Source organism: Salmo salar, chromosome ssa14 (genome assembly GCF_905237065.1).
Source record: "Salmo salar chromosome ssa14, Ssal_v3.1, whole genome shotgun sequence".
In the NCBI taxonomy this organism is placed as follows: Eukaryota; Metazoa; Chordata; class Actinopteri; order Salmoniformes; family Salmonidae; genus Salmo; species Salmo salar.
The window spans coordinates 71,914,543-71,942,329 of record NC_059455.1 but is presented as its reverse complement, the minus strand read 5'-3'; the positions used below and the strand labels follow the sequence as shown (position 1 = coordinate 71,942,329).

Sequence of the window (27,787 nt, the reverse complement as noted above, 5' to 3'; positions counted from 1 at the left end):
TTTATGGCGGAGCCGTTGTTGCTCCTAGACGTTTTCACTTCACAATGACAGAACTTACAGTTTACCGGGGCAGCTCTAGCAGGGCATAATTTTGACAAACTGACTCTTTGGCAAGGTGACATCCTATGACTATGCCAAGTTGAAAGTCACTGAGCTCTTTTTTTTATTTTTATCATCGCTGCAACTATCCAACAGGCTCGGGAGATGCGATGGTTGAGTCATGCGTCCTCTGAAACATGACTCGCCAAGCCACGCTTGTTAACACCCGCTCGCTTAACCCGGAAGCCAGCTGCACCAATGTGTTGGAGGAAACACCATTCAACTGACAACCGAAGTCAGCCTGCAGGCACCCGGCCCGCCACAAGGAGTCGCTAAGGATCGAACCCCAGGCTGTAGTTGTCGCTGCAACACTGCGATGCAGTGCCTTAGCCTCCTGAGTGGCGCAGCAGTCTGTCACTGAGTTCTTCAGTAAGGCCATTCTACTGCCAATGTTTGTCTATGGAGATTGTATGGCTGTGTGCTCAATTTTATACACTTGTCAGCAATAGGTGTGGCTGAAATAGCCAAATCCACAAATGTGAAGGGGTGTCCACATACTTTTGTATACAGTGCATGCTTTGTCATTATGGGGTATTGTGTGTAGAATGATGAGGGGAGAAAAACTATTTAATCCATTTTAGAATAAGGCTGTAACGTAACAAAATGTAGAAAAAAGAAAGGGGTCTGAATACTTTCAGAATACACTCTTTATAGTGTATCATAGAAAATCGATGACAGTACACAAAAAACAGGTACCACTTTTGGTTCTTAAGCACTGTTTTCAAGCCCCAGTCGGTTCGTTCACACTGAGCAGAGCTATTCTCCTTCATCTCAGGTGATGCTCATCACTCAACGACAATATCAGTCATCAATGATGTCAGGAAGGATGTAAACCCTTCTGCTGTTAGTTTTAATCTACCTTTCTATTACATGGCACCGCCTACACTCGTTGAAAAAAAGAGCTACTGTAGAACCTAAAAGGGTTCTTCGGCTGTCCCCACTGGAGAACTTTATTATTTTAATTTTTTGGAACAATATACACATACAAAATTATATCATACAAACATAAATCACACCTGCCCAGACCCACTAGCCCACACCCCCATCTCCAGAGCCCACATCCCTTTATGTCACATGGCCTCAAACGGCAACATTTTGTTTCTCTCTGTAGCCCACGCACTTTCAACATTTAGATAAAGCATTTGACCTTTCCATTGTGTAAATTACGGAGTATTGGCCGATTTCCAGTCTAAGTATAATTTTTTTTAAAGATGATTGGCGAGAAAAGTATGTTCGAACCCATTGGGTATCTCACTAAACCCTCATACAGTATGCAATGTCTTAAAATATACAGAGACGGATCAAAAGTACATTTACACTGTAATACTTCTGACAGCCAACTTTAACTCCGCCTATAACTTTCTGACTTTATAACATTCCCAGAAGGCATGAATTATTGAGTAATTATTAGTTTTACACTTCAGACATGACTCTTGCCATTGTGCTGTAGAATTTGTGAATGTTGTCTCTTGTATAATAAATTCTATCCATACGTTCATTTTAGTTAACTGTAACCTCGTTATGATCCAACATTCCCTCCATCTTGTGCCAATATCAGTTATTTTTAAGTATTGGTTCTGATCATTTATATTTTTTTCCTAAGAGATTGTCAGTTGGATTGATCTGATGTCCATAGGAGAACTCTTTGAAGAACCCTTTTTGGTTCCAGGTAGAATCCTTCTGGTTCCAAGTAAAAAGCCTTTGGGTTCCATGTAGAACCCTTTCCACAGAGGGTTCTACGCGGAACCAAAAAGCGTTCTCCTATGGGGACAGCTGAAGCATCCTTTTGGAACCCTTTTTTCTAAGAGTGTAGACACAATATCAAGACTGGGAAACTTGGGTCAACTATGGATCATTTAAAAAAGGTCCATTACAGTCTTGTCTATTATGTCCTATACCTTTTTCAATATACATCATTTTAGAAAACAATTTGGGTAATAAATAAGTATATAAATTAAGTTATATGCAGTCATCTAATAGCATATGCAGTTACCGTCAATTCCCCAAAAAGCCACAGGATTCAAGAAAATAGTTTTATGTCCACAAAGACATAGAACACGTAGCCAGGACATGCACAACCGGCCGTCATGCATGTACACGCCCACACGCTTCTTTTGACACACACTCACTCATGCATTCAGGCACAAAATTGCTTCATTGCAGAACAGTGATGAGTTTTGATTTGATATTGTATCATATGGTATTGGATGTAGAAAATGAAGGAAATTAAGGAGGATAGTTAATTTACAATATAAATTTAAAAAGAAAATTAAACAGGATATTTCAGATTAGAATCAAACCTAAGACAATAGCACTTGGTCTAATATTTACACATGAACATGAAAGATGAGAAAGACACCATAAGCACACCAAAGGAATGTAAATACCCTGGAAAGAATTGGCATCTCGCATAAAATCACCAACAGCTACAGAAGTAGTGTAAAACTGCTTTGACTGTGAATGTAATGGAAAACAAAGAAGGATCTTTAAAGACTTCCTATACAAATCTAAACATTTTTTTTTTTTTTAACATACAATGGGGTTATTGCATTAGTAGATCGACATCTAGCACATTTACTGGAATTTCAAATAATAAAGTCCAACTAGAGAGAAAGAAGCATGAATGTGATAAGGGCTGCATAGAGATGCATTGGCATTTCACTATGTCCTAATCTCATCTGAGACAGGAGTAAAACTTTCTCTGGCACAGGAGGAGACCACAGGATATTAAGCCAAAGACTTGTATGCTTCTAACACTAACGTTCCAACCCAAACCGAACTGTTCTGGCACAGTCATTTTTATTGTCAGCACGGTTACACATTATGCTGGATGCGTAACCAGGCCAGCTCAGTACATCGGTTCAGTCCAGCTCGGTAGTGTGACAAGGGTATGGGTGTGTAAACCTGGAGGAGCCTGCAGGCTACCTGCTGCTTCTGGCAGCTCCACAGATAAAGAGAAAGGCTCAAGGCTCAGCGCCTTTCACTCAAACAATGAGGGGATTTGAACCTGCCACCGCAGAAGAAAGTGTGTGCCAACCATCGTCTAGGACAGGGTTTCCCAAACGCGGTGCCGAAGCCCCCCATGGATGCACGTTGTGGTCTTTGCCCTAGAACTACACAGCTGATTCAAATAATCAACGCTTGATGATTCTGTTGGTTATTTGAATCATCCGTTTAGTGCTAGGGCAAAAACCAAAATGTGCATCCAGGGGAGGCCCCGGGACCAAGTTTGGGAACCCCTGATCTAGGATTAGCCAGTGTTTGAAAGTAGGCTACTACATACAAAATCAATATAGATGGTACGGTCTAAAAATGTAGTTTGATATAAATTGAGCCATTCATGTACATACATGTTATCCAGGAAGACCCGTGTTTTTCCAGGCACCAACTATATGAATTACTTTCAATTTGTCAACCCAGGTAGAGCCAGGTTTCAGAGGTACTTCTTTCTTCTGGGGCACATTGGGGTTAAAGTTTGCGTGTGGAACAGATCAGAAAGCAGTGATCCCTCTCCTGTAGGGACCGGGAAGCTCTACATTTGGCACGCTCACATTCTAGAACACAAATGAACTCTGCAGCATTCCAGAACATCATGCATTTCATTCCCATCTGCAGTCCAGAGTTTTGAATCCAGGGTTCCACAGAGGTTACCATGGCAATTGTAGGAAGTATCCAAATAATCCAACACACTTAATGAGATTATCTGAAATCTATAATCCCTTTTCAAAAAGAGCCATCATTAAAACAGGTCTAAACATAATTGTCAATCGAGTTCTAAGAAAAATACAAATATTTTAATAAGATGCAGTTACAAGCAGTAAAATTAAACTCAGATATTGTATAAGATATGAAGCATCACTTGTTTATAGCAGAGTTTTGAGAATTATTATCCTGGATACACTCCAATGTAGTTAATAGATTCAATGAATAGTAACAACAAATCACTCTAGGTGAATCACAGGTTATTAAAAGTTGCAGAAATAGGAACTGTATCTATCCAAGTGTAAAATGCCAACGCAATAACACATTCCTTGAAAGGCATTAAAAGGGAAATGTCATGTTTTCTGTTCCAAACATCAAGATGGAGTATGGGAAGCACTGAGTCATCGTCAGTCCCATGTCATTAGATGGATGGAGGGTGTTTGTTTCAGCATGGCTGAGAGAGAAAAAGATGGATGCTGCTGTCGCTGTGGGAGACAAGACTACTACCCCCTGAAAGAAAGAACAACCCCTGCCCCCTTCACTACTACCATCGCTCCTCTAGTCTACAGAACCTGCAACATCATCCATTACCTAGAAATGATGAGGGTCTATACCCCCCATAGTAGAACTTCATTGAAAATCAAAACATGTGAAAACTGCATTAAAATGCATGGGGTTGGGATGTGTGTGGAGGGGGATTAAAACATTTATAAGTAAGCCACCGTACATCAATAACAATTAACCTCAAACCCAAAATAAACAAAAAACTAAATTGCCATCCGCCACCATTGAATGCCAGGTTGCCTGGTCCTAGAAACAAGCAGGCTTTGTGTTTAGTTTAGTGGAGGATGTTATTGCCCTTCTCTTCACTCCTCTCATTGGTTTGTTTGTTGTTAGGATGTCACAGTTACATGTCTTTTTCCCCTCTGTCCTCACAAGCAGAGTAGAGTAGGTGTAGAGTGACACCTCCCACCTCAACTTCCAACCTGCAGGGGGTCCCCCCCTCCCCGTGTATGCTCTCACCTCACTCAACCCCCATCTCCCTCCCTCATCCCCCTCCTGCAAGGAGTCCCTCCCCTTCCCACCCTGTAAGCTGTGTCCTCCCACCTGGTTGGCTGGTCACCGCAGGTTAATGGTCAGAGCCACAGTCAGGATAATACCCAGCAACATGAGGAAGGGAAGCCAGGTCTTCAGGAACCCTGCACAGCTGGAAATAGGGAGACAGAGAGAGACAGAGAGAGACAGAGAGAGAGAGACATTGGCTTTCTGGAACAACAACAACACAAGACGCAAGTCATCATATCTGAGGTCTGAGGAGTGACTGAGTCAAAATCTGATTCTTCATATAATTTCCCCCGTTGTCTTAACAGCATATGCTTGAGATCGCATGCAATTACGCTGAGGCTCAGGCGGTCGCCACGGCAACCGCTAAACTCCAGCCAGGCCAGGAGCTTAGTGCATAGTAGCATGCATACCACTCAGATTGCATGAATACATGGTATGGGTTCACATTCTATAACACAAATGAACTCTGCAGCATTCCAGAACATCATGCATTTCATTCCCATCTGCAGTCCAGAGTTATGAGTCCAGGGTTCCACAGAGGTTACCATGGCAACTGTAGGAAGTACCCAACGAATCCAACACACTTAATGAGATTATCTGAAATCTATAATCCTGTTTCAAAAAGAGCCATCATTAAAACAGGTCTAGACATAACTGTCAATCGAGTTCTAAGAAAAATACATATATTTTAATAAGATGCAGATAAAAGCAGTTAAATTTGACAGATATTTATTGTATAATATTAGATATTATACAAGAAATGAAGCATCACTTGTTTATAGCAGAGTTTTGAGAATTATTATCCTGGATACACTCCAATGCAGTAAATAGATTCAATGAATTGTAAAAACAAATCACTCTTGCTGAATCACAGGTTATTAAAAGTTGCAGAAATAGGAACTGTATCTAGGTAGTATGCTAGTGGGAAGACCGCTGGCCACTACCACTCTCACAGGACGAGGCATGGGAACACATTCCTTCAATCACACCATACTACTCGTCCATCAGGCTCAAGCCTAATATCTCCACAAAATCATCAGGAGGCCCTCTGTCTCTGTCCGTCCGTCTCTCAGGATTCCCTGTATTCAGAGGAAATTCGATGACATCATAACCGTCATAACCCAGAGATTACACATCCCCAATATGTAGCCCTACCTCGCATGGCTTTGTGGAGCATAAGTAACTCTTCAGTTCTGTCTCTAAAAAGGTTTGTCACACTGTGGTAAATCTGAACAATGTAAATGCAGGAGATTCTTTAGACTTGAACCATTTCTGCAGCACTATCTCAGTACCTGACGTGTTTGCTGTAGCAGAGGGAGAGCGGACAAAGACAGAAACAGTCAGTATCTCAGTACCTGACGTGTTTTCCGTGGACTAGGGAGAGCAGACAGAGGTTGATCATGTTCCACGAGGTCTTATTCTCATAGCGCATCAGGTTCAGAGCCATGGCCACATGGGAGTGACAGTTGTCACAGCAGAGGTTGTGCTGGGAGAGAGAGAAGTATAATCAACGTTAGTACGGTGCGGCACCCCTGGAACAGTTTAGGGGTTAAGTACTTTTCTCAAAGGCACAACAGCAGGAGATGGCATCTACGATACCTAGAACCCCACCAGAATTTGGATTCAAACCGACGACCTTCCAGTTGCAACCTTACACCCACAATTCCTTACCATTCTGTTTTTGTACTCTTCTGAGGCATCATGCACTGCTGTGTCCCAGGCGTTGGAGCCACTAGCATACACCTTGGCTACATCCAGCATCCAGTACCTTCAAATACATAGATCTTCTATCAGAAACTAAAGCTACTGCTCTGTTGCCTGGTCCTAGATCTGTTTGTGCTGTCTTGAGTTGGGTATACAGCACAAATAGATCTGGGTCCAAGTTAACTGCTCTGCACCAATATTCTCTCTCAGAATTGTAATTAAACAACCCACATGCTTTTATTCAAGATATGGTGGGGTCCGAAATTATTGACACCCTTGATAAAGATTATCAATAATGACTGTATAAAATAACTAATTCAAATACTGAGCTACACTCAGTGTACAAAACATTAGGAACACCAGCTCTTTCCATGACCGAGTGACCAGGTGAATCCAGGTGAAAGCTATGATCCCTTTTTGATGTCTTTTGCTAAATCCACTTCAATCAATGTCGATGAAGGGGAGGAGACAGGTTAAAGAAAGATTTTTAAGCCTTGAGACATGGATTGTGTATGTGTGCAATTCAGAGGGTGAATGGGCAAGACAAAATATTTAAGTGCCTTTAAACAGGGTATGGTATTAGGTGCCAGAAATGCAACGCTGCTGAGTTTTTCTACGCGCAACAGTTTCCTGTGTGTATCAAGACAAGTCCACCACCCAAAGGACATCCAGCAAACTTTACAAAATTGTGCGATGCATTGGAGTCAACATGGGCCAGCATGCCTGTGGAACGCTTTTGACACCTTGTAGACTCCATGTCCCGACGAATTGAGTCTGTTCTGAGGGCAAAAGGGGGGAGTGCAACTCATTATTAGGACCGTGTTCCTTATGTTTTGGACACTCTGTAAATTGTATGCAACAACCACAAAAATAAATAAATAGGGAAATTAGATTTTATATTAATACAATTGCTCTGAGAAATCAATTTTGTTTAACAAGTAACAAAAACACAAAAAAGGAGGGGTCCATATTATTGACACCCCTAAAGATTCATGTAAATAAAGTAGTCGAAGGTTTAGTGTTCGGTCCCATATTCCTTGCATGCAATGACTACATCAAGCGTGTGACTACAAACTTGTTGGATGCATTTGCAGTTTGTTTTGGTTGTGTTTCAGATTATGTTGTGCCAAATACAAATTAATGGTAAATAATGTATTGTGTCATTTTGGAGTCACTTTTATTGTAAATAAGAATATTGCTAAACACCGCAACATTAAATATAGATGCTACCATGATTACAGATAATCCTGAAAGAATCATGAGCAATGATTGGTGAAAAAATTTGAGGTACAAACATCATACCCCCAAGACATGCTAACCTCTCACCATTACAATAACAGGGAAGGTTAAGCATGTCTTAGTGATATGATATTTTACCATCTGCAACTTTCTCACTGATCATAATTCACAATTCATTCAGGATTATTCTGATTGCATTAGTATAAAATAGAATCACTTTTTTTGCTGCATACTATATAGCCCAGAATTTGATATATTTTATACAGTCATTATTGCTCATCTTTATCAAGGGTCAATAATTTGGGACCCCACTGTATGTTCAGAAAATATGCTGAGGTTTTCATATCCCTCTACTGATTTGACCATGAAGAGGACAAACATTTCAGTCATCAAGGTAAGAATAACACCCCCCCGAACATTCCATTCACTTACTTTGTTGGTCTCCCAAAGGCCATGTTGTCTTCCTGCAATAAAACACAAAGAAAATAATATGCAATATAAATGGTCAAGTGGTCATTATATCAAGCCTAGTGAATGATGCAAAAACAAATGTTAAATCATCCTAAAGTGCACTTTTTGGGGTATATGAATTTTCATAAAATCAGCAGATATCAACAACAAACCATATAAGGTGTTGAAGTGATACAGGAAGCAGATAAAGACCACCCAGGAGGTGCTAGCATTGGTGTGTGTGTGTGTGTGTGTGTGTGTGTGTGTGCTACAGCATACCCCACTTGTTGTCCCCTGGGGCAGTTTCACTTACTGTCCTAATTTATTTATTTAACCATGAAACACCCTTGAGTGTTAAAAACAGAATTACATACAGGATCTTTGTATTTATAAACCTATTTTATTATGACTCTGCCAACCAGGCTGGCTGGGTGTGGAATAGAAAACATGGACAGGGGCAGACGTGCATCAGATCATGGAATTCCCACTGAGGCCATTAAAACTAGTGAACAGTTACAAAGCTTATAGCTGGGATCTTCCAAACGCCACAAAGAGAGAAAGTCAGCGTCTAGCTAGAACAGGGATGGGCAACTTTGACAGTTTTGGGGGCCACACAAAATCCAAACTCATCAGTGGAGGCTAGAATGGAGTGAATGGACTCAAAAATGATTTTCATGTGTTTGATAGCATTCACTCCATTACAGCCATCCTCCCCTCAGCAGCCTCCACTGGAACTCATCATGAGGGACCGCAGTGGCTCGAAGGTCCGCATACCAACATCCATACCCACACATGCAGTCAGACACTGCCCTAGCCTTTTGGGGGACATAAGTGAATCAGTGGGGCCACCCGGTCGGTAATTCGGGCCTGATTACTACAAGTTTAGATAGCTGGCTAGAAGAAAAAAAAGGTTTACCTGACATTGGCGAATTGAGTGACTGTCAGTGGCTGACATAGCTATAGTATTATAGTATAGTAAAAAACTATAGTATTCCACTATTCTAACAATAGTAAGTTGAGACACCGATTGAGTTCACCCTGAAAAAAATGGAAATTGATCAGCGGACCTACAAAGAGGGGCGGCGACCCAAGTTGCCCATCCCTGAGCTGGAACAAACATTATATTCATGGTGGAGAAAGTGGTTGGGGAGGGGTGGTCTCTTGTTCTTCTCCCTGTACACACCAGGGTAATCCTATGGGAATATACACTTTTATTCAATTTAGCAATCACAAATAATGGATTATCTTTTTGGGGCCAACAAGTGTGCGTGTAGGGGAGCGACAGGGAGTTAACAGACCAAATTGAACTCCATTGATCCCTGAGGGGACTTCTATGTCCCTGATAAGTTCTCCCAGGAAGGACAATGTAATAGTGAGCAAACACACACACCTTCTCTTGAAACCTAGTCCCCAGTTGAGTCCCTTTCCTCACTACTTTGTTGAAGCACCTTTTGTAGCGATTACAGCCTCAAGTCTTCTTGGGTATGACGCTACAAGCTTGGCACACCTGCATTTGGGGAGTTTCTCCCATTACTTTCCGCAGATGCTCTAAAGCTCTGTCAGGTTGGATAGGGAGTGTCGCTGCACAGCTATTTTCACGTCTCCGGAGATGTTTGATCGTGTTCAAATCCGGGCTCTGGCTGGGCCACAAGGACATTCAGAGACTTGTCCCGAAGCCACTCCTGCGTTGTCTTGGCTGTGTGCTTAGAGTTATTGTCCTGTTGGAAAGTGATCCTTCGCCCCAGTCTGAGGTCCTGAGCGTTCTGGAGCAGGTTTTCATCAAGGATCTCTGTACTTTTCTCCATTCATCTTTCCTTTGATCCTGACTAGTCTTCCAGTCCCTGCCACTGACAAACATCCCTACAGCGTGACGCTGCCACCACAAGCATTTCACTACACACAAGAATTTCACTATACTCGCAATAACATCTGCTAACCACGTGTATGTGACCAATACAATACAATATGACCATGCTTCACCGTAGGGATGGTGTCAGGTTTCCTCCAGAAGTTACACCTGGCATTCAGGCCAAAGAGTTCAATCTTGGATTCATCAGACCAGAGAATCTTGTTTCTCATGGTTTGAGAGTCCTTTAGGTGCCTTTTGGCAAACTCCAAGCAGCCAGTCATTTGCCTTTTACTGAAGACTGGCTTCCATCTGGCCACTCTACCATAAAGGCCTGATTGCTGGAGTGCTGCAGAGATGGTTGCCCTTCTGGAAGGTTCTCCAATCTCCACAGAGGAACTCAGGAGGTCTTTACCTACATAGCCCATCTGTAACATAGCCCATCCAACTACCTCATCCCCATATTGTATTTATTTATTTATCTTGCTCCTTTGCACCCCAGTATCTCTACTTGCACATTCATCTTCTGCACATCAATCACTCCAGTGTTTAATTGGTATATTGTAATTACTTCGCCACCATGGCCTATTTATTTCCTTAATTCCCTTATCTTGCCTTAATTCCCTAATCTTACCTCATTTGCACACACTGTATATAGATTTTTTTCTACTGTATTATTGACTGTATGTTTGTTTATTCCATGTGTAACTCTGTGTTGTTGTACGTGTCGAACTGCTTTGCTTTATTCTTGGCCAGGTCGCAGTTGTAAATGAGAACTTGTTCTCAACTAGCCTACCTGGTTAAATAAAAGTGAAAAAAGGAGCTCTGTCAGAGTGACCATCAGGTTCTTGGTCACCTCCCTGACCAAGGCCCTTCTCCCACAATTGCTCAGTCATGCACCGGGGCCTCCCACTCCTCTTTCTATTCTGGTTAGAGACAGTTTGCGCTGTTCTGTGAAGGGAGTAGTACCCAGCGTTGTACGAGATCTACAGTTTCTTGGCAATTTCTCGCATGGAATAGCCTTAATTTCTCAAAACATGAATAGACTAATGAGTTTCAGAAGAAAGTCCTTTGTTTCTGGCCATTTTGAGCCTGTAATCGATAACACAAAATGCTGATGCTCCAGATACTAAACTAGTCTAAAGAAGGCCAGTTTTATTGCTTCTTTAAATCAGCACAGCACTTTTCATCTGTGCTAACATAATTGCAAAAGGGTTTCCTAATGATCAATAAGCCTTTCAAACTGATAAACTCTGATTAGCTAACACAACGTGCCATTGGAACACAGGAGTGATGGTTGCTGATAATGGGCCTCTGTAGGCATATGTAGATATTGCATAAAAAAATCTGCCGCTTCCAGCTACAAAAGTAATTTACAACATTAACAATGTCTACACTGTATTTCGGATCAATGTGATCTTATTTTAAAATGGACAAAAAAAGTTGCCTTTCTTTCAAAAACAAGGACATTTCTAAGTGACCCCAAACTTTTGACCGGTAGTGTACATACACTGCTCAAAAAAATAAAGGGAACACTTAAACAACACAATGTAACTCCAAGTCAATCACACTTCTGTGAAATCAAACTGTCCACTTAGGAAGCAACACTGATTGACAATAAATTTCACATGCTGTTGTGCAAATGGAATAGACAACAGGTGGAAATTATAGGCAATTAGCAAGACACCCCCAATAAAGGGTTGGTTCTGCAGGTGGGTGACCACAGACCACTTCTCAGTTCCTATGCTTCCTGGCTGATGTTTTGGTCACTTTTGAACGCTGGCGGTGCTTTCACTCCAGTGGTAGCATGAGACGGAGTCTACAACCCACACAAGTGGCTCAGGTAGTGCAGGTCATCCAGGATGGCACATCAATGCGAGCTGTGGCAAGGTTTGCTGTGTCTGTCAGCGTAGTGTCCAGATCATGGAGGCGCTACCAGGAAACAGGCCAGTACATCAGGAGACGTGGAGGAGGGCGTAGGAGGGCAACAACCCAGCAGCAGGACTGCTACCTCCGCCTTTGTGCGAGGAGGAGCACTGCCAGAGCCCTGCAAAATGACCTCCAGCAGGCCACAAATGTGCATGTGTCTGCTCAAACGGTCAGAAACAGACTCCATGAGGGTGGTATGAGGGCCCGACGTCCACAGGTGGGGGTTGTGGTATGAGGGCCCGACGTCCACAGGTGGGGGTTGTGCTTACAGCCCAACACCGTGCAGGACGTTTGGCATTTGCCAGAGAACACCAAGATTGGCAAATTCGCCACTGGCGCCCTGTGCTCTTCACAGATGAAAGCAGGTTCACACTGAGCACATGTGACAGACGTGACAGAGTCTGGAGACGCCGTGGAGAATGTTCTGCTGCCTGCAACATCCTCCAGCATGACCGGTTTGGCGGTGGGTCAGTCATGGTGTGGGGTGGCATTTCTTTGGGGGGCCGCACAGCCCTCCATGTGCTCGCCAGAGGTAGCCTGACTGCCATTAGGTACCGAGATGAGATCCTCAGACCCCTTGTGAGACCATATGCTGGTGCGGATGGCCCTGGGTTCCTCCTAATGCAAGACAATGCTAGACCTCATGTGGCTGGAGTGTGTCAGTAGTTCCTGCAAGAGGAAGGCATTGATGCTATGGACTGGCCCGCCCGTTCCCCAGACCTGAATCCAATTGAGCACATCTGGGACATCATGTCTCGCTCCATCCACCAACGCCACGTTGCACCACAGACTGTCCAGGAGTTGGCGGATGCTTTAGTCCAGGTCTGGGAGGAGATCCCTCAGGATACCATCCGCCACCTCATCAGGAGCATGCCCAGGCGTTGTAGGGAGGTCATACAGGCACGTGGAGGCCACACACACTACTGCGCCTCATTTTGACTTGTTTTAAGGACATTACATCAAAGTTGGATCAGCCTGTAGTGTGGTTTTCCACTTTAATTTTGAGTGTGACTCCAAATCCAGACCTCCATGGGTTGATAAATTGGATTTCCATTGATTATTTTTGTGTGATTTTGTTGCCAGCACATTCAACTATGTAAAGAAAAAAGTATTTAATAAGATTATTTCATTCATTCAGATCTAGGATGTGTTATTTTAGTGTTCCCTTTATTTTTTTGAGCAGTGTATATTATACACACATACATACACTTGAAGTCAGAAGTTTACATACTCTTAGGTTGGAGTCATTAAAACTAGTTTTTCCCAAACATTCTTGTTAACAAACTATAGTTGGTCAGGACATCTACTTTGTGCATGACAAGTAATTTTTCCAACAATTGTTTACAGACAGATTATTTCACTGTATTACAATTCCAGTGGGTCATAGGTTTACATACATAGGTTTACATACACTAAGCTGACTGTGCCTTTAAACAGCTTGGAAAATTCCAGAAAATGATGGCATGGCTTTAGAAGCTTCTGATAGGCTAATTGACATAATTTGAGTCAATTGGAGGTGTACCTGTGGATGTATTTCAAGGCCTACCTTCAAACTCAGTGCCTCTTTGATTGACATCATGGGAAAATCCAAAGAAAATCAGCCAAGACCTCAGAAAAAAAATTGTAGACCTCCACAAGTCAGGTTCATCCTTGCGAGCAATTTCCAAACACTTGAAGGTACCACGTTCATCTGTACAAATAATAGTACGCAAGTATAAACACCATGGGACCACACAGCCGTCATACCGCTAAGGAAGGAGACGCGTTCTGTCTCCTAGAGATGAACGTACTTTGCGAAAAGTGCTAAACATTCCCAGAACAACAGCAACGGACCTTGTGAAGATGCTGGAGGAAACGGGTACAAAAGTATCTATATCCACAGTAAAACGAGTCCTATATCGACATAACCTGAAAGGCCACTCAGCAAGGAAGAAGCCACTGCTCCAATACCGCCATAAAAAGCCAGACTACGGTTTGCAACTGCACATGTGGACAAAGATCGTACTTTTTGGAGAAATGTCCTCTGGTCTGATGAAACAAAAATAGAGCTGTTTGGCCATAATAACCATCATTATGTTCGGAGGAAAAGGGGGAGGCTTTCCAGCTGAAGAACACCATCCCAACCGTGAAGCACGGGGGTGGCAACATCATGTTGTGGGGGTGCTTTGCTGCAGGAGGGGCTGGTGCACTTCACAAAATAAATGGCATCATGGGGAAGGACAATTATGTGGATATATTGAAGCAACATCTCAAGGCATCTGTCAGGAAGTTAAAGCTTGGTCGCAAATGGATCTTCCAAATGGACTATGACCCCAAGCATACTTCCAAAGATGTGGCAAAATGGCTTAAGGACAACAAAGTCAAGGTATTGGAGTGGCCCTCACAAAGCCCTGACCTCAATCCTACAGAACATTTCTGGGCAGAACCGAAAAGGCGTGTGAGCAAGAAGGCCTACACACCAGACTCAGTTACACCAGCTCTGTCAGGAGGAAAGGGGCCATAATTCACCCAATTTATTGTGGGAAGCTTGTGGAAGGCTACCTAAAACGTTTGACCCAAGTTGAACAATTTAAAGGCAATGCTACCAAACACTAATTGAGTATATGTAAACTTCTGACCCACTGGGAATGTGATGAATGATTTATTTCTTTCTATCTACTATTATTCTGACATTTCACATTCTTAAAATAAAGTGTTGATCCCAACTGACCTAAGACAGGGAATTTTTACAAGGATTAAATGTCAGGAATTGAGTTTAAATGTATTTGGCTAAAGTGTATGTATGCATGTACATTTCTGACTTCAACTGTACATACATACACACACACACTCTACCGGTCAGAAGTTTTAGAACACCTACTCATTCAAAGGTTTTTCTTTATTTTTACTATTTTCTACATTGTATAATAAAAGTGAAGACATTCAAACTATGAAGTAACACATATGGAATCATGTAGTAACCAAAACAGTGTTAACCTGTTGGGGCTAGGGGGCAGTATTTGCACGGACGGATAAAAAAAACGTACCGATTTAAACTGGTTACTACTCTTGCCCAGAAACGAGAATATGCACATACTTAGTAGATTTAGATAGAAAACTCTAAAGTTTCTAAAACTGTTTGAATGGTGTCTGTGAGTATAACAGAACTCATATGGCAGGCCAAAACCTGACAAGATTCCATACAGGAAGTGCCCTGTCTGACAATTTGTTATCCTTCTGTTGCATCTCCATCGAAAATACAGCATCTCTGCTGTAACGTGACATTTTCTAAGGCTTCCATTGGCTCTCAGAAGGCGCCAGAAAGTGGAATGACGTGTGTCTCTGGGCGAAGAACAGCAGGATAATTTGTGAGTGGTCAGGCTGGGGACAGTGACACTGGAGATGCGCGTTCATGAGAATTCTCTATTTTTTTTCTTTCAGCCTTTGAATGAATACAACATCGCCCGGTTGGAATATTATCGCTATTTTACGAGAAAAATAGCATAAAAATTGATTTTAAACAGCATTTGACATGCTTCTAAGTACGGTAATGGAATATTTTGAGAAAAAAAAAATTCACGAAATGCGCTCGCGCGTCACGGATTGGCTAGTTACCTCAGCCTCCAGTATTTATGCTGCAGTAGTTTGTGTCGGGGGGCTAGGGTCAGTCTGTTACATCTGGAGTATTTCTCTTGTCTTATCCGGTGTCCTGGGTGAATTTAAATATGCTCTCTCTAATTCTCTCTTTCTCTCGGAGGACCTGAGCCCTAGGACCATGCCTCAGGACTACCTGGCATGATGACTCCTTGCTGTCCCCAGTCCACCTGGCCGTGCTGCTGCTCCAGTTTCAACTGTTCTGCCTGCGGCTATGGAACCCTGACCTGTTCACCGGACGTGCTTGTTGCACCCTCGACAACTACTATGATTATTATTATTTGACCATGCTGGTCATTTATGAACATTTTAACATCTTGACCATGTTCTGTTATAATATCCACCCTGCACAGCCAGAAGAGGACTGGCCACCCCTCATAGCCTGGTTCCTCTCTAGGTTTCTTCCTAGGTTTTTGGCCTTTCTAGGGAGTTTTTCCTAGGGAGTTTTTCCTAGCCACCGTGCTTCTTTCACATGCATTGCTTGCTGTTTGGGGTTTTAGGCTGGGTTTCTGTACAGCACTGAGATATCAGCTGATGTACGAAGGGCTATATAAATCAATTTGATTTGAACGCATGAACAAAACGGCGGTATTTGGATATAACTATGGATTATTTGGAACCAAAACAACATGTTGTTGTTGAAGTAGAAGTCCTGGGAGTGCATTCTGACGAAGAACAGCAAAGGTAATCCAATTTTTCTTATAGTAAATCTGAGTTTGGTGAGGGCCGGGCTATGTACTCAGAATATTGCAAAATGTGCTTTTGCCGAAAAGCTATTTTAAAATCTGACACCGCGATTGCATAAAGGAGTTCTGTATCTATAATTCTTAAAATAATTGTTATGTATTTGGTGAACGTTAATCGTGAGTAATTTAGTCAATTCACCGGAAGTTTGCGGTGGGTATGCTAGTTCTGAACATCACATACTAATGTAAAAAGCTGGTTTTTGATATAAATATGAACTTGATTGAACAAAACATGCATGTATTGTATAACATAATGTCCTAGGAGTGTCATCTGATGAAGATCAAAGGTTAGTGCTGCATTTAGCTGTGGTTTGGGTTTTTGTGACATATATGCTTGCTTTGAAAATGGCTGTGTGATTATTTTTGGCAGGGTACTCCTCTGACATAATCTAATGTTTTGCTTTTGCTGTAAAGCCTTTTTGAAATCGGACAATGTGGTTAGATTACCGAGAGTCTTGTCTTTAAAATGGTGTAAAATAGTCATATGTTTGAGTAATTGAAGTTATAGCATTTTTGAGGTATTTGTATTTCATGCCACGCGATTCCACTGGCTGTTAACCTCACCCAGGGAGGTTAAACAAATCAAAATATATTATATATTTGAGATTCTTCAAATAGCCACCCTTTGCCTTGATGACAGCTTTGCACACTCTTGGCATTCTCTCAACCAGCTTCACCTGGAATGCTTTTCCAACAGTCTTGAAGGAGTTTCCACATATGCTGAGCACTCGTTGGCTGCTTTTCCTTCACACTGCGGTCCGACTCTTCCAACACCATCTCAATTTGGCTGAGGTTAGAGGATTGTGGAGGCCATGTAATCTGATGCAGCACTCCATCACTCTCCTTCTTGGTCAAATAGCCCTTACACAGCCTGGAGGTGTTGGGTCATTATCCTGTTTAAAAACAAATGATAGTCCCACTAAACACAAACCAGATGGGATGGCGTATTGCTGCAGACTGCTGTGGTAGCCTTGCTGGTTAAGTGTGCCTTGAAATCGAAATAAAATCACAGACAGTGTCATCAGCAAAGCACTCCCCACATCATAACACCCACTCCTCCATGCTTTACAGTGGAAAATACAAATGCTGAGATCAGCCGTTCACCCACAACGCATCTCACAAAGACATGGCAGTTATAACCAAAAATCTCCAATTTGGACTCCAGACCAAAGGACATATTTCCACCGGTCTAACGTCCATTGCTCGTGTTTCTTGGCCCATGCTAGTCTCTTCTTATTGGTGTCCTTTAGTAGTGGTTTCTTTGCAGCAATTCGACCATGAAGGTCTGATTCATTCCATGTGTAACTCTGTGTTGTTGTTTGTGTCGCAGTGCTTTGCTTTATCTTGGCCAGGTCGCAGTTGTAAATGAGAACTTGTTCTCAACTTCCCTACCTGGTTAAATAAAGGTGAAAAGAAAATGCAGTCTCCTCTGAACAGTTGATGTTGAGATTTGTCTGTTACTTGAACTCTGTGAAGCATTTATTTGGGCTGCAGTTTCTGAGGCTGGTAGCTCTAATGAACTTATCCTCTGCAGCAGAGGTAACTCTGGGTCTTCCATTCCTGTGGCGGTCCGCATGAGAGCCAGTTTCATCATTGCGCTTGATGGTTTTTCCAACCGCACTTGAATAAACTTTCAAAGTCCTTAATTTCCCATATTGGATTGACCTTCATGTCTAAAAGTAATGATGGACTGTCGTTTCTCTTTGCTTATTTGAGCTGTTCTTGCCATAATATGGACTTGGTCTTTTACCAAATAGAGCTATCTTCTGTATACCTCCCTTCCTTGTCACACCACAACTGACTGGCTCAAACGCATTAACCTCTTACATCTAGACGTTCCGCTAGCGGAACACCTGCTCCAATATCCAATAATAGGCGTGACGTGGCGCGAATTACAAATTCCTCAAAAATACAAAAACTTCCATTTTTCAAACATATGAATATTTTACAGCATTTTAAAGACAAGACTCTCCTTTATCTAACCACACTGTCCGATTTCAAAAAGGCTTTACAACGAAAGCAAAACATTAGATTATGTCAGCAGAGTACCCAGCCAGAAATAATCAGACACCCATTTTTCAAGCTAGCATATAATGTCACAAAAAACAAAACCACAGCTAAATGCAGCACTAACCTTTGATGATCTTCATCAGATGACAACCCTAGGACATTATGTTATACAATACATGCATGTTTTGTTCAATCAAGCTCATATTTATATCAAAAAACAGCTTTTTACATTAGCATGTGACTAGCATTCCCACCGAACACTGCCGGTGAATTTACTAAATTACTCACGATAAACGTTCACAAAAAACATAAATTATTTTAAGAATTATAGATACAGAACTCCTTTGTGCAATCGAGGTGTCCGATTTTAAAATAGCTTTTTGGTGAAAGCAGATTTTGTAATATTCTGAGTACATAGCCCGGCCATCACAGGGCTAGCTATTTAGACACCCAGCAAGTTTAGCCTTCACCAAAGTCAGATTTACTATTACAAAAGTTTGATTACCTTTGGTGTTCTTCGTCAGAATGCACTCCCAGGACTGCTACTTCAATAACAAATGTTGGTTTGGTTCAAAATAATCCATAGTTATATCCAAATAGCGGCGTTTTGTTCGTGCGTTCAAGACACTATCCGAAGTGTAAATAAGGGTCACGCGCATGACTCATTTCGTGACAATTTTTTTTCTAAATATTCCATTACCGTACTTCGAAGCATGTCAACCACTGTTTAAAATCCATTTTTATGCAATTTTTCTCGTAAAAAAGCGATAATATTCCGACCGGGAGCGGTGGTTTTCGTTCAAAGATAAAACATGGAGTCCCCTCGTGCACGCGCCTGAGTCTCACAGTACTGTGAGCAGCCACTATCCAAACGCGCTACTTTTTTTCAACCAGGGCCTGCAAAGCCACGATTCAGCTTTTTGCCGCCTTCTGAGAGCCCATGGGAGCCGTAGGAAGTGTCACGTAACAGCAGAGATCCTCTGTAATGGATAGAGATAATCAAGAAGGGCAAGAAATTGTCAGACAGGGCACTTCCTGCATGGAATCTTCTCAGGTTTTGGCCTGCCAAATGAGTTCTGTTATACTCACAGACACCATTCAAACAGTTTTAGAAACTTTGGAGTGTTTTCTATCCAAAGCTAATAATTATATGCATATTCTAGTTTCTGGGCAGGAGTAATAATCAGATTAAATCGGGTACGTTTTTTATCCGGCCGTGAAAATACTGCCCCCTAGCCATAACAGGTTAAGAAAAAATGAAATTCCACAAATGTACTTTTAACAAGGCACACCTGTTAATTGAAATGCATTCCAGGTGACTACCTCATTAAGCTGGTTGAGAGAATGGCAAGAGTGCAAAGCTGTCATCAAGGAAAAGGGTGGCTATTTGAAGAATCTCAAATATATTTTGATTTGTGTAACACTTTTTTGGTTACTACATGATTCCATATGTGTTACTTCATAGTTTTAATGTATTCACTATTATTATACAATATAGAAAATAGTAAAAAATAATAAGTAGGTGTTCTAAAACTTTGGACCGGTATACACATTTGCACCCATCTCAGTGAACTAATCTATTGCGGAGGCCTAGACTAAAAAGCCAATGTATGCTTGCTTGATCCGTAAATGTGGTAGGAGGCTCCATATGGAGTGTGTGACGCAATTGCGTAGCCTCCAGAGCCATGCAGAGGCTAAATCGAGCACTGCATCACCATGAGCCTCCCAAATGTTGTAACAATGCGGAGGGCTCTGTATAGCTCCGCATTGACATGATTGGTTGACAGTAGTTGGGGGCGGTACATCCTGTATAAATACAAACACACTTCCTTGACAACAGCTCTGCACTGCTCCACAAAGCGCGAGAAGTATGAATGCCTTGACTTCTGCTAAAGCCATATCGCAGTAATGCTGCATGGCCAATGCAGATGTCCGATTGACCACACGCCCAGACGCGCAATGCACCTCTCTCTCCAGAATGCACTCGCTCCCACCAATTTGTGCACATTCATTGTTCCTTAACTTCATTGTGTGAATTGTGTGAATTGTTTGCGTTTGATTGTTAGTGTATATCAATTCCCCATTACATATCACCAGTAGTACATTGACTGTTAATTCATAATCTACAATGTTTGTTACTTTGGTTACGGTAATTTATTTTTAATGCATTCAATATTATAATTCCAGTTTCTCCGTTCTTATTGTCAGAGTGGACACATTGTTTGCAGAGTGCACAACCTATGCTACACTTCTCAGAAACAAGTTGTCAATTTAGTCAGTCTTTTGTTTGGAGCGCTCCTGTCAATGTTGAGTAAGGACGAACACGCATAGAAGTAGGCCTATAGGCTACCTTGCCTGCACGCAAATGTAGGCATATAAAATGTGCCCATTTGGGGATCTGATAGTATTTCTGAATAGCTTAACGCCACACCACTAATGAGCTGTGGAGCTTCTCAAAGTAATGTTTTGTTCACCTCAAACAGCAACCTAACAAAGTCGGTTTTTACATCCATTGAGAATGACAATAATTCCTCAATGTATTTGAAAAATCTTTACAGCTCTCTCCCTTTTGATAACCACTCAGCCTGAAAGGGAAAAATGTAATGCTCTGATCCAATGGAAACGTCATAAAATAGGCCTACCTGATTACTTCCTATCAGTGCTTGACTTGAACAAATAGGTTCCGGTACTCATTTTGGGTGCTGGTACAGTTTATATTTAGGTGCAGGAGCTACACAATACTTTTGAGCTAATATTCTATAAGAAAAACAGGAGCTCAAGCAGTAGAAAATTTGAGGTTCCGGTACTCAGCTCCGGTGAGCTCCTGCCCAGGTCAAGCACTGCTTCTTATCCCTGGCATTCCACATGAGATTGGTTACCGACTCCTCGTGTAGCCTATTACCGGCAACATCAGGAGAGTAATGGCAGAATCTGCGAAAGCCAGCAAGAGCAGGAGGAGAAAAGTTGGGTCAGGTTAAGGTTTTTCCTTCTGGTTATCTAGATCTCTGGTGCCCTCTTGAGGCATTTGTCTTATTTCATCAAACCTTAAGCATAAGACAAGCTCAATGCATATAAACTCAGCAAAAAAAGAAACTTCCTTTTTCAGGACCCTGTCTTTCAAAGATAATTCGTAAAAATCCAAATAACTTCACAGATCTTAATGTAAAGACCTTAAACACTGTTTCCCATGCTTGTTCAATGAACCATAAACAATTAATAAACATGCACCTGTGGAACGGTCGTTAAGACACTAACTGCTTACAGATGGTAGGCAATTAAGGTCACAGTTAAGAAAACATAGGACACTAAAAAGAGCTCTTTCTACCGACTCTGAAAAACACCAAAAGAAAGATGCCCAGGGTCCCTGCTCATCTGCGTGAACGTGCCTAGGTATGCTCCAATGAGGCATGAGGACTGCAGATGTGACCAAGGCAATTAATTGCAATGTCCGTACTGTGAAATGCCTAAGACAGCGCTACAGGGAGACAGGACGGACAGCTGATCATCCTGGCAGTGGCAGACCACGTGTAACACATGCACAGGATCGGTACATCCGAACATCACACCTGCGGGACAGGTACAGGATGGCAATAACAACTGCCCGAGTTACACCAGGAATGCACAATCCCTCCATCAGTGCTCAGACTGTCCGCAATAGGCTGAGAGAGGCTGGACTGAGGGCTTGTATGCCTGTTGTAAGGCAGGTCCTCACCAGACATCACCGGCAACAACGTTGCCTATGGGCACAAACCCACCGTCACTGGACCAGACAGGACTGGCAGAAAGTGCTCTTCACTGACGAGTCGCGGTTTTGTCTCACCAGGGGTGAAGGTCGGATTTGCGTTTATCGTCGAAGGAATGAGCGTTACACTGAGGCCTGTACTCTAGAGCGGGATCGATTATGAGATGGAGGGTCCGTCATGGTCTGGGGCGGTGTCTCACAGCATCATCGGACTGAGCTTGTTGCAATTGCAGGCAATCTCAACGTTGTGTGTTACAGGGAAGACATCCACCTCCCGCATCATTGCAGCATGCCTCATGTGGTACCCTTCCTGCAGGCTCATCCTGACATGACCCTCCAGCATGACAATTCAACCAGCCATACTGCTCGTTCTGTGCGTGATTTCCTGCAAGACAAGGATGTCAGTGTTTTGCCATGGCCAGCGAAGAGCCCGGACCTCAATCCCATTGAGCACGTCTGGGACCTGTTGGATCGGAGGGTGAGGGCTAGGGCCATTCCCCCCCCAGGAATGTCCTGGAACTTGCAGGTGCCTTGGTGGAAGAGTGGGGTAACATCTCACAGCAAGAACTGGCAAATCTGGTGCAGTCCATGAAGAGGAGATGCACTGCAGTACTTAATGCAGCTGGTGGCCACACTAGATACTAACTGTTACTTTTGACCCCCCCTTTGTTCAGGGACACATTATTATATTTGTTAGTCACATGTCTGTGGTACTTGTTTAGTTTATGTCTCAGTTGTTGAATCTTGTTATGTTCATACAAATATTTACACATGTTAATTGTTTTTTAAATAAATGCAGTTGACAGTGAGAGGACATTTCTTTTTTTGCTGAGTTTTTATTAAAAACACATAGGGTGTGTCTATATATGGAAAAATACACGTTTAAAAATGTCAAACGTTTGGTCGAAAGAACAGACGACTTTCGGTTGATCAAGATTTTTTTTTGTCGGGGACAGCCCTAAACAGGAAGCACCTGAGCTCAATTTCGAGTCGCATAGCAAAGGGTCTGAATACTCATGTAAAAAAAGGTATCTGTTCTTATTTTGAATACATTTTCAAACATTTCTAAAAACCTGTTTTGCTTTGTCATTATGCGGTATTGTGTGTAGATTGATAAGGAAAAACATTTATTTAATCAATTTTAGAATAAGGCTGTTACGTAACAAAATGCAGAAAAGGTCGAGGGGTCTGAATACTTTCCGAATGCACTGTATATAAATCTATAGTTCACTCCCTCTACAGGCAGCCGAGAGATATTTCAATGTGTTTGAAGCCAGCTCTTCCAATGAATACTTGCCGCCTGTCCCAAATCTGTTTGCCAACTCTTATGAGGTCTGGGTATAACAAGTATTACAGACGAAGCTCAACATTCTGGAACAGTGACGGCGGTTTCCCCACGACCAAGATTCATCTTCAGGAGTAGGCTTAATCTGGTTCTGGTAAATGGGCCCTAAATCTATGTCAGTGTGTGTAGTGTGTCTAGGCCTATTAGGATTTCAACCATATTATGTATCAATTTCCTTCAGCCGCGTGCGAGAAAGAACTGAAAAAAATAAGAGAGGAAAGAAAGAACCGAAGAAGAGAGGAGAGGAAGAACAGAAGTACTCACAGAGACAAAGTAGGGCCCAGCAAAGTCCCGGATGATACCAGAAGAGGTGCAGATTCCCATGTGTCCAATGAATGGTAGCAGCCATCTGAAAAAGAAAAATACGATTTGAATAGACATTAAAAGATAAAATAATAGCCTGCCTTACACCGTCACAATAAAATAAATAAAAATAAAACAAAACTAATTGTTGAGTTCTTTGGGATTTACAACAATTTATTCACTATGGATGACTTTCAAAGCAAAGGTTCTCTCCGGTTCCAAGGTGGAATAAAGCCTAGCTGATCAAATTAACAAACAGGGCAGTGTATTGTCCACAAACCCTCACACCTTGATCAGACCAACAGCAGCATTGCGTTTTAGTATACCAGAAGTACATTCATTTCCAAAGAAATGCTGCGTTTGCCTTGCAGTATTGCATTGCAGAGGCAGTGCATTCTATTCTGTGTGGTGCATACGTTGGATTTACCCAACGTATGCATCAAAGTGTGTGCGTAGACTTGACAGAAATAGTAGCAAAAGGTGAATGTTGAACTTTTGTTGCACACATATACAATTGTTTTATTACATAATGAAAAAAGTTTGACTGCAGAATTGATTATGCAGCATTGATGCAATGACGCTGTCGGTCTGATTGAGGCATAACTGCATCGAGTTACAGCGATTAAGTCCCAAATGGAACCCTATTTCTTTATAGTGCACTACATAGGGACACGATGCCATTCGGACACAGAACATTCTTTCTTCTATAGAAGTGCTCATAAATCTGGCAGCCGCTTAAAGCATATTCATATGATTGGTTTATACCAATGATACCCTTATATTATGCATTCAAGAGACATCATCTCGCAACAGTGAAACGGTGCAGGAGAGAGGGGCACAGCACAGAGGAGGCATCCTAGATAATGCCTGAACCAATATTAATCTCACAGGATTCCTGGAGAGTGCAGTGCAGTCATGCCGACCTAAATACTAAGCAGTGAGATGCTATGTGGGGCGGGTGGGTTGTTGGGCAAAAATCAGGTGGTGAGGACTGTTCTCTTTAGTGTATTAACTTTGACCAGAGTCAAAATTAGTGCACTATAAAGGGAATAGGGTTCCATTAAGTACACATTCAGTATCAGTCTCTGGTTGATCCAAAACACACTCCCTGCAACACCACAATCATAACTAACAGGTAGACTAAAGAACTGGTGATTTCATAAAACACATTTCTGTTTTGAAACAGCCAAACCATAGCAATTAGCCGATTTTGTTTTGGTAGCCTGATAACTTTAATGTGCAAAATGCCAATGTTATAGCAGCCTACAACCTGTGTGTGAAGATTACGTAACTTTGAACTACTGTAGCAGCTCGTGGCTTTGATACAATGTAGCGAGTTGCCTCGCTGAAACTGATAGATTGTATCAAGCCACTTTGATACAAAACCAACTGGATGGATTAATCATATTGTAGCCAAGTAGCTAACGTTAATATAACAGATTTAGCCTGTGTGCCTTTCTATGATGCCAGCAAAGGCTAACTAGCCACGGGCTATGCTGTCAACTGTCCCTGACTGGGTCCGACGAAAAAAGAAAGTCACCGTTTTAAATTATATATTTTTTTATCTGAACCTGTCGGCATTTCTAACCGACTGGGCTTGAGAACAGCTAACAAACTTACTGATAGCGAGCTGGCTAGCCATTTGCTAACGTTAGCTACCGAGCTGTCACCAATAACTCGCCCCATTATGATCACGCGCAAAACAAAGTAGACATGCATGTTTACTCCGGGAACTCACGATAGCACGGGGATAGGTGTCCACACAATACAGTAGGGGTAACGGCTCGTATCGGGGTCTATTCTCTCAAAGGCTATGTGGTAATTCTTCATGGTGTCGATTTCGACAACACCCGCCATCACCAACTGTGAAAAATGAACTTCATCACAGATTCTCCATTATATTGACCAGATACTCTAGAGGCCGCACTACCAATGAAAATAAATGTATTTACAAATGGAAGGCAGTCGGGAAGAGGCAAGATCAGGTGGGACCATTCTAGCCAATGAGAGAGCAGATACGAGAGTGAACAACAGGCACTAGTAACAATACCACCACCACAACCTGAGCATTGTCTAAAACGTAAAAAATCCTGAAAATAAATATATTGGGTTTTAATTTAAAGTTAGGCATAAAACTAGCAGTGTGGTTCGGGTTAGTTTTAAAATCCCATTCTAAGAAGAGAAATTGTAGAAAGACGGGGTTTATGACTTTATCGTTGTGCTTGAACTAGTGATGCCCAGGCACACCTCCAATATAAAGTGTTTTTTCTCAAAGTTGCTGTGATGTTATGTGTCCTACTTATATCAGTACACTCATAAAAACCTAATCATTACGAAACTTCCATTCGATCAAATAAGCCACACGTAGCAAATAAATAATTATATGTGTTTGCTAACAAAACTCGACACACATTGACGTCCATACAAAAATGAATTGCTCAATGAGCAAAAGAAAACGAAAACCCGCCACCTGCTGGAGAAGACAGATTTTAGGCCCAGTTATCCCTCTCGCTTCGCCTCTTCCGCACTCTACAAGCAGCGATCAGAGTGATCAGAATTAACGACAATATTCACCTAAATCATTGAGCTTCTGCAAGATATGAAATATAAACAAGATAAAATAATTTCAATGCTATGTGAACAATATGTGAAGACAGATTAAAACCACATTGTAGACAAATTCTACCACCTGTCCTGTTTCAAATGTCATATTATCTCTATGAACAATCAACAATTTATTTATTTATTTATTTCACTTTTATTTAACCAGGCAGGCAAGTTGAGAACAAGTTCTCATTTACAATTGCTACCTGGCCAAGATAAAGCAAAGCAGTTTGACACATACAACAACACAGAGTTACACATGGAGTAAAACAAACATACAGTCAATAATATAGTAGAAAAATAAGTCTATATACAAAGTGAGCAAATGAGGTGAGATAAGGGAGGTAAAGGCAAAAAAGGCCATGGTGGCGAAGTAAATACAATATAGCAAGTAAAACACTGGAATAGTAGATTTGCAGTGGAAGAAAGTACAAAGTAGAAATATAAATATTTGGGTGCAAAGGAGCAAAATAAATAAATGAATAAATAAATACAGTAGGGGAAGAGTTGTTTGGCCAAAAATATAGATGGGCTATGTACAGGTGCAGTAATCTGTGAGCTGCTCTGACAGCTGGTGCTTAAAGCTAGTGAGGGAGATAAGTGTTTCCAGTTTTAGAGATTTTTGTAGTTTGTTCCAGTCATTGGCAGCAGAGAACTGGAAGGAGAGGCGGCCGAAGGAGGAATTGGCTTTGGAGCGTGTGCTACAGGTGGGTGCTGCTATGCTGACCAGCGAGCTGAGATAAGGGGGAACTTTACCTAGCAGGGTCTTGTAGATGACATGGAGCCAGTGGGTTTGGCGACGAGTATGAAGCGAGGGCTAGCCAACGAGAGCGTACAGGTCGCAGTGGTGGGTAGGATATGGGGCTTTGGTAACAAAACAGATGGCACTGTGATAGACTGCATCCAATTTATTGAGTAGGGTATTGGAGGTTATTTTGTAAATGACATCGCCGAAGTTGAGGATCGGTAGGATGGTCAGTTTTACGAGGGTATGTTTGGCAGCATGAGTGAAAGATGCTTTGTTGCGAAATAGGAAGCCAATTCTAGATTTAACTTTGGATTGGAGATGTTTGATGTGAGTCTGGAAGGAGAGTTTACAGTCTAACCAGACACCTAGGTATTTGTAGTTGTCCACATATTCTAAGTCAGAACCCTTCCAGAGTAGTGATGCTGGACAGGCAGGCAGGTGCAGGCAGCGATCGGTTGAAGAGCATGCATTTAGTTTTACTTGTATTTAAGAGCAGTTGGAGGCCACGGAAGGAGAGTTTTATGGCATTGAAGCTCGTCTGGAGGGTAGTTAACACAGTGTCCAAAGAAGGGCCAGAAGTATACAGAATGCGTAGAGGTGGATCAGAGACTCACCAGCAGCA

General features: G+C 42.0%; 1 protein-coding gene across 2 annotated transcripts; it reads right to left on the bottom strand.

The window, feature by feature from the left end:
• Positions 1–1,018: 1,018 nt before the first annotated feature.
• On the bottom strand, positions 1,019–25,799 carry LOC106570241 (transmembrane protein 222). 2 transcript variants are annotated; one of them, XM_014142343.2, is made up of 6 exons: positions 25,552–25,799; positions 23,775–23,859; positions 8,242–8,273; positions 6,538–6,634; positions 6,222–6,352; positions 1,019–5,008 (listed from the first exon to the last, which is right to left on the bottom strand). In XM_014142343.2, the coding sequence occupies exons 1-6, from the start codon at positions 25,668–25,670 to the stop codon at positions 4,921–4,923; spliced, it is 552 nt and encodes a 183-aa protein (XP_013997818.1). In that variant the 5' UTR covers positions 25,671–25,799; the 3' UTR covers positions 1,019–4,920. The 2 variants fall into 2 exon arrangements, with proteins under 2 accessions (XP_013997818.1, XP_013997819.1); XM_014142344.2 differs by lacking the exon at positions 1,019–5,008 and adding an exon at positions 5,618–5,945.
• Positions 25,800–27,787: the final 1,988 nt, after the last annotated feature.

Bases quoted from the DNA above. Each gene is read 5' to 3' on its own strand.
- LOC106570241 (XM_014142343.2), bottom strand. From the start codon at position 25,670: ATGGCGGGTGTTGTCGAAATCGACACCATGAAGAATTACCACATAGCC. The intron at 23,860-25,551 runs GTGAGTTCCCGG...TTTCTTTTTCAG, and splicing joins ACACCTATCCCCGTGCTATC to ATGGCTGCTACCATTCATTG. The intron at 5,009-6,221 runs GTACTGAGATAC...CCCTATTTCCAG, and splicing joins GTCCACGGAAAACACGTCAG to CTGTGCAGGGTTCCTGAAGA.